The 7,761-nt window shown below is 37.0% G+C and overlaps 1 protein-coding gene across 1 annotated transcript; it reads left to right on the top strand.

Annotated features, from left to right (window-relative positions):
* The first annotated feature begins 210 nt into the window (after positions 1 to 210).
* Positions 211 to 1,872, top strand: LOC120537197 (POU domain, class 3, transcription factor 4). The gene has a single exon (XM_039765954.1). It carries the CDS (start codon positions 272 to 274, stop codon positions 1,358 to 1,360), a length of 1,089 nt encoding a protein of 362 aa, XP_039621888.1. The 5' UTR covers positions 211 to 271; the 3' UTR covers positions 1,361 to 1,872.
* Positions 1,873 to 7,761: the final 5,889 nt, after the last annotated feature.

Genomic DNA, 7,761 nt, shown 5'->3' with positions numbered 1-7,761 from the left:
TATCCAATGGAACCTGCAGACTGATTCACTTCCTGCTTTGTGTCAATTTAACTCTTTGGTTTCCCACAATCCCAATTTGGAAGAGGAGGGTCTGCCTTCTGCTTCGCGATTGGAAGAGAATATAGGCAGTGTAATCAAGTGAGAATCAGATTGGTTACAGCGATTGCCAGTCATCCAGTGGTTTGTGATTTGGCTCCCTAGCCTGGTAGATGTCAAAGGCTGAAGCGGTTCCCTTTGCCACAATATAACTAGTAGGGGATCTACACTAGCCATGGCCACAGCTGCCTCGAATCCCTACAGCATTCTCACTTCCAACTCTATGGTTCATACAGACTCCTCGGTCATGCAGCAAGGGAGTTCTTTTAGAAATCACCAGAAACTTCTCCAAAGTGACTATCTGCAGGGAGTCCCCAGCAACGGACATCCTCTTGGGCACCAATGGGTGACCAGCTTATCTGAAGGAAGCCCGTGGTCAACGACATTAGCAGGTAGCCCTCTAGAGCAACAAGATGTTAAACCTGGAAGGGAAGATCTGCAACTCGGGGCTATCATCCATCACAGGTCTCCCCACGTTGCTCATCACTCGCCCCATACAAATCATCCAGGTGCGTGGGGAGCTACCGGAGCTCATAACTCATCTCTAAACAACGGTGGACAGCCTATCAACATTTACGCACAGTCTGGGTTCACGGTCAATGGTATGTTGGATCATGGGGGTCTAACGCCACCTCCAACATCAGCACCAAGCCAAAGCTTACACCCAGGGCTCAGAGACACCCCGGAGCACGGAGATATAGGAGCCCATCACTGCCACGACCATTCAGACGAGGAGACTCCAACCTCGGACGAGTTGGAACAGTTCGCTAAACAATTCAAACAAAGGCGCATCAAACTGGGTTTCACGCAGGCAGATGTCGGACTTGCACTGGGGACCCTGTATGGCAACGTCTTTTCCCAGACTACCATCTGCAGGTTTGAAGCCCTGCAGCTCAGCTTTAAGAACATGTGCAAACTGAAGCCCTTGTTAAACAAGTGGCTGGAGGAAGCGGACTCCTCCACTGGCAGTCCGAGCAGCATTGATAAAATCGCAGCTCAAGGAAGGAAACGCAAGAAAAGAACGTCCATTGAGGTGAGCGTCAAAGGGGTTCTGGAAACCCATTTCCTCAAGTGTCCCAAACCTGCGGCCCAAGAGATCACTTCTTTGGCGGACAGCCTGCAGTTAGAGAAAGAAGTGGTTCGCGTCTGGTTTTGTAACAGGCGGCAAAAAGAGAAAAGAATGACTCCTCCGGGGGAGCAGCAACCGCACGAGGTATATTCACACAATGTTAACACGGACACTTCAACATGTCGCGATCTCTGACCACAGCGATGGGATCCCGAAAACAACCCAAAAGACTCCCTTTGTGAAGAATGGAAATCTTAGAGGCTTTTTAAATTATGGGTCTTATTTTTTTCCCTCGGCTCGTATGATGAATTGATAGGAATATAAAGAAAAGATACAGAACCTTATTTTTTTTCGAAGTTGGGCGGTATCTCTCGACAGTGTTTTTTTCCACAAAGGACCCTGTTTATTACAAAATTATTATTATTATTTTTAATATGTTTGATTTTATGCTTTTGTTTTGTCTTTCTTCAAGGATTAAAATACAGACATGTGCCTATTAACCTTCCAGCGCCTTCGTTTTTCGCAACATATATATCAGGTGAATCAGTTACGTTATGGGCAATTTCTCTTTGTTTTCTATTTTTTATACTACATTGCTATGCGAGTTCTGGGTATGCTACATTTTTCATCAGGGGCTGCTTAAAAGAAGATGGGCGGGGGAGAGTTAAAGTGTGTTCAGTTACTAAGTACTTGTACAAAAAAAAAAATACAAGAGGAACACAATACAGATTTTTATTTCTATTTTTTCACAATTCTGTAAATCAAAATTTGAGATGCCATGCAGGATTCACAATCTCGATAATATGTTGTATGGCTTTTTTTTATTTATGTGACGATTAGGACACTTTAGCATACATAAGAAATATATATATGGAAGCGAGCAATTGCTTTTGAATTCATTGGAACTGGTAATGTACCTAGCTTTAATGAATGGTAAAATATTTTATGCTTCGAAATCATACAAAACACTCGGTTTTGTGTTACCCTTTAGAGACCCCAAAAAATGGGATTCCAAAATACTCTACACACAAAAAAGTGGAAATTTAAACGTGTACTAGTTTGCGGTTCTTGGCAGGAGTGAACTTAGTCCACCTTCATGACCATATTACTGTGTAACATGATCTATATATACAAAAAAGACAACGAACCGTACGATGCTACACTTAAATTATAGCTTTGTTTTGCTTTATATATCATTATTTTATTGTACACACTCAATATCTAAAAACAAATTTTTTGTATTCTTAATGCTCAAAGTATTTGGTTTATTTCTTTAATATTCCTTCCAGTATTTGCTATTGTACAGTTTTGTATAATAAACTTTTGGAAGTTATTAATTTAAAAAAAGACCGTTTAGTTTATTCATGCAGTTTAGTGATGTAAAAATAAACGCTATTTTTCATTAAAACTGAGGTTTTCAGCAATTTTATTCCAAATACCAATGGCAGTCTTACAATTATTTATTTTAAGTATAAACCTTGTGTTATGTTTTTTGAAACGAAATGTACAACCGATCTAAAATGTATGTTGGAATAATAAAAATGAGCTTGTTATTACATTTGGGGTGTCAATGTTCAGTTTAAAAATGCTCGGTTATATATTGTTTTGATATAAAATACAAATATTAGTTTGGGACATGAAGCTGAATTCACATGTGCAGTAAAAAAAGAAACAATAAAAAAACTTACAGATTACAATGATATTATAAATAGTTTGGATAATAATGATGATAATGAATATTCCATTATTTAACACTGCCATATTAATAATACCGCATGAAAAGCATCAGTTACAAATGTGTATTCTATCTATCTATCTATCTATCTATCTATCTATCTATCTATCTATCTATCTATCTATCTATCTATCTATCTATCTGTCTGTCTGTCTGTCTGTCTGTCTGCTGATATATTTACGTTCCTAAATGTCTGTCCCTAAAACAACAAAGTTAAAAAAGAAAGAAAAATCCAGGTATATCGTTTGTATATTTTGGTATGGAGATTCAAGCTTTTAATAATGTATAGCCTACTTCGCTAAATTCTACAGACATCACAATCATTTTTGTTTGTTTACTCGTTTTGTTTTAGTAACTATACTTTTAGATTTATATTCGTATGTTAGCGTGGTAATATACCCTTCATAAACAAAAATTGATGATTTTAGATGCACTATAACAAAATATGCTTAAAATTATAATGTTGGATAAAGTATAAACTGTGTTTCAGAAACATCGAAATATATCGAACAATTAGGCAATGTCCTTATAAAAAAATTGAATTTATTGTCTGTTTGAGGTGTTGAATTGAGTCTGTGTAAACCCACTGCAGTAAGAATATTTCAATGTTTTTATATAACTGAATTGATATTTAGTATTTGGTTTATGCTATTAATTGTTGAAGAGATTATTTATTGTAAAACGTACTTGGAAGATTTTATTCAGACAACGGTATACAGTGTGTGTGAATTTTATTTATTTATTGGTAACGACTTCTTCTCTGAGTTTTATCTAATAAGCGAAACAGAAAGACAAACACACTGATAGATAGATAGATAGATAGATAGATAGATAGATAGATAGATAGATAGATAGATAGATAGATAGATAGATAGATAGATAGATAAAAGTGTGACATTAACAGTTCTAGCGATCTCGCTGTCACATTGCTAAGACTTAAAATGAGTTTTCAAGGAATCATAAATGTTAAACGCTTGTTATTTATTTATTTGTTTGTTTGTTTATTTTTTTTTTACAAAGGGGCTTAAGATTGTTGATACGATTTTCGAGTCCTTACGGCTGTCAAACCTTTGGAGGACTAGCGAGGATTGAGTGATTGGTTGGTTACTCTGAAGATCGCAAACTTTGTTACATTTTTAAAGATTTGCTGTGTAAACCTACATGATGGGATACGTAACTTCAAATACTATACCGAGAGCACCTGCCGGGTGTACAAGCTGACAGTTTTTCCTGACCAGTTTGATCTGTGCGTTGTTTTTCCACGCCATACTCTTAAGTAAAACGTCTTTTTAAAATAATTTTAACAAAACTGATATTCTTCCTAAGTGTTTCTTGCTTTCCTTTTAGCTCAAAAATTCTCTGAAAAAGGAATATCAGTTTTATATGGTTGGAAAATATGTATACAAAATGAACCGAAGTATTTTGACCTTTTGTCTGATACGGTTTCACAGGTACGACGTATTCAATGAATAACGTTAATATAGTGCTTACAGTTGTGGGTGAGCTGACACCCGTGACTTTTAATTTGACCTTCTCTAAATGAATTAAGCCAACACCTTTTATCAGTTGTTGGTTTCCTATTCCTTTGCTGTGATGACTGAAGGCACTCTGTCTTGTCTGCACTGTCAAATGTTTATGAATGCCACATCGTGTAGATTCGATTTCTATGAAATGGGCGGTGTTTTTGAAGTCATATTTACATAGCCAGGAGACTTCTCATGTATAGTTTCATGCTCAACAGGATGCTTTTTTCTTACCTCGCAGCACAGATTATATTGATATGGTTTGCAAAAAATATTTTTCATTGAATGGTATGAGGTCATTCTTTTGACGATCTCTCTCTCTCTCTCTCACACTCACTCTCTCTCTCTCTCTCTCTCTCTCTCTCTCTCTCTCTCTCTCTCTCTCTCTCTTTCGCACGCGCGGTCTCTCTCTGTAGTCTTAAATCATCTGAAAACTCCGTTTTGTATTGTGCGAGTATATTATGTGAAAAAAGCAGCTTTTAGGCGCTGCACAGCCTCGGCGATAGATAGATAGATAGATAGATAGATAGATAGATAGATAGATAGATAGATAGATAGATAGATAGATGGTGTGGCATACTAATTCTGCAACTGCCACGCTGTCACAATGCTAGTTTTGTAAAGTCAAACATATGATTATGGAATCATACATTTTGGTGTTTTGCAAACTGATTTAAGGTAGGAGGTATACTCCTTAAACCATTACTGGTTTGTTTCTAGTAGGTTGTTTTCCTGCCGACTACATCACCTAAGCCTTCAAAGGATTTAGCATTTGACTATGTGCAGTAAGTACACAAAGGCTGTAATGTTTGAGCAGTATTTTAAAGCAGCGGTTCTCGTCTACCGAGTTTTTATCTTCCGTCACTGTAATATTTAAACCGTTATAACAATTATGTAGTAATTGAATTTATAGAACGGTTTGAATACTGTAAGAATATTTATACACAATTAAAAACAAGTATACATGTATATTTTTTTGTCATTGATATACAGCTTTATTCGTCCGTCTATATTAAATGTTGTGAATTGTTAAAAGCTATTTTAGACGATTTGCATACAAGCCAAGGAACTGAAGAGTTTAAATATTTTCAAATCTCTAGCTGAGAACCAATCGTATGTGGCATAATTGTCATTCATTTTAACTCTCTATTGGCCTCAGAACTATTTGTCAATTGTAATTTTAATTGCTAAGTGTTTTTGTAATATTCGCGCTATGCATACATAAACTGTTCCAGAAACACCTCACGCCGGTGCGCACAGATGTGCGTTAGGTCTTCTATTACGATTAGCTTTACTGCCGAACAGCTGACGGTGACAGGCGATCTTTCTGGGTGCTGACTGTGTGGCGTTTGCATGTTCTCCGCGTACACGGATGAGTTTCCTTCTCTCCCAGATATGTGCGTTTTAGGTTTGTTAGCGGCTCTACATTGGTCAATTTTTGCTTGCCATTTGCGTGTGTTTAAGTGTGCCCGAGAACGGCCTTGTCTCCCTTCCATAGGGCCTTGTTCCTCCCTTGCGATGTGAGTTAAAGCTCAAGTGATCCTGAATTGGAATTAATAGGGTCAGGTAATGAGTAGAAGCCAAAGGACTTTCTAAGTTTGGAGACTTGTTTTAAGTGTAGAGTTAAGTACAGATTATTCGAGCAAAAAACACATTTCTTTGGCATTTTGTGATTATTAATAATTTATTCATTTAGCATGTTTTGGTTGCCTGAGTTTCTTCCATGTCTAGAACACTGATGCTTCATAAAATATGTGTGTGTACCAGCACGAAAAAGTTACATTTTAATAATCTGACCAGAGGAATGTACTATTTGTTTATTTATTTTTACTCCATGCCTCGTGCCCAGGCCAAGTTAAGAATGTTTAACTAGATAAATTAATATCGACTATTTGACTTCAACTTAAACATCTTACAATATAAATATATGGCAGTGTAATAAAGGTTGCACTTTTAACATGAAGCGGAAGATAATCAACTCTCCGCTTGTTCAATGTTTTTAGGTTTTGAAATAGATTTATTTATTCATTATGTGTTCATTTATTTACCACTCTTAAAACAGGCCAGTTTTTAAAATCACCCATCCATTTTCAAACCCGCTTCTTTTTGAACAGGACTAGAGGGGGCACAACCTGTCACGGCTTTAATCGTCTCTGACCTGGGTGTCATTTTATCTTTTAAGGATGTTCGCATTTTGTTTATTAGTGTGCACGGTAATCTAAAACCTTGTTTGACTGTAAAGACAGCACTGGCATGTCATAAATACAACCTGTACATCCAATGGGCTCTTATTGGATCACATGGCTTCTTTTCCAGGCATCATTGAGCTGAACGAAAGAGGGGAACCGGTAAGTTTACATTAGTTCAACTTCATCTTATAAAGGAATCACTTCATTGACCCAGGTAGGATGTTGGCGTCTGTACAGTTCCCAGAAATATCGCCAGGCAGCAGTGCACCAAAAGGCAGATCAAGAAGCACATTGATTACGTGCATCTTAACACCTTGTCAGCAGAGTGCAAAAAGTGGTGTAAGAAGTCGTGGCATCTATTTTCGGTAGTTTGCTTCAGCATCTTCAATGGCGTCGCTTGCTTTTCAGTCAATTGTACCAAGATGGTCAGTTTTTACAGTAGACAACCCAATCAGACCGTCAATAGCAAAGTATTTTAAATGAATGCGCATGTAATGATTTAGATATTACTGAATTTCTACCAGATCTAAGTATCCATCCAGCTGTTGAAACCGCCTTTTCAATGATGGGGTTACGGGCAGCCAAAGCATATGCCGGCAGTATCTGGCGCAAATTAAAAAAATAAAAAGTGTCAAAGAACCGTCCACAGGAAAATTCCTGAAAGAGCCATTATTTGTTCAGATCTATAACAGATTCCAAAATTAACCACGAATAGATGAAAACTTTGCAAAATTCCACTGGGTTGTTGATTTCTTAAAGGACGCGGCTGCATACAATAACTCAGGCCGAGTTTAGGTCTTCTCGATCTCTTCGTAGTCTGTCCGTTGTCTACTAGTCATTAAACACTAGTATTTTGATCACATATTAGGAACCTTTTCAAAACCCAAAGAACCAACTTCGTGGCGCAAGGAACAATTCTAGAACAAAATAGTTTTTTTTCAAGCAATAGTTCCACGAGGAACGAAACCACACAACATAGTGCCATTATCTTTATTGCTAAAAATAGGAACCGGCTATAAATGGGACGCCGGACACTGGAAGGCACTAATTATGACATAACAGAAACAGCTCATATAATAATAATAATAATAATAATAATAATAATAATAATAATAATAATAATAATAATAATAATTTTGTTCAGACCAC

Source organism: Polypterus senegalus, chromosome 10 (genome assembly GCF_016835505.1).
Source record: "Polypterus senegalus isolate Bchr_013 chromosome 10, ASM1683550v1, whole genome shotgun sequence".
NCBI classification, from domain to species: Eukaryota; Metazoa; Chordata; class Cladistia; order Polypteriformes; family Polypteridae; genus Polypterus; species Polypterus senegalus.
Note: the sequence above shows the minus strand (reverse complement) of the source record. Positions and strands in the feature narration are given on the sequence as shown.

What these genes read in the sequence shown, in the direction of transcription:
- LOC120537197 (XM_039765954.1), top strand. Translation starts at nt 272, where the DNA reads ATGGCCACAGCTGCCTCGAATCCCTACAGCATTCTCACTTCCAACTCT.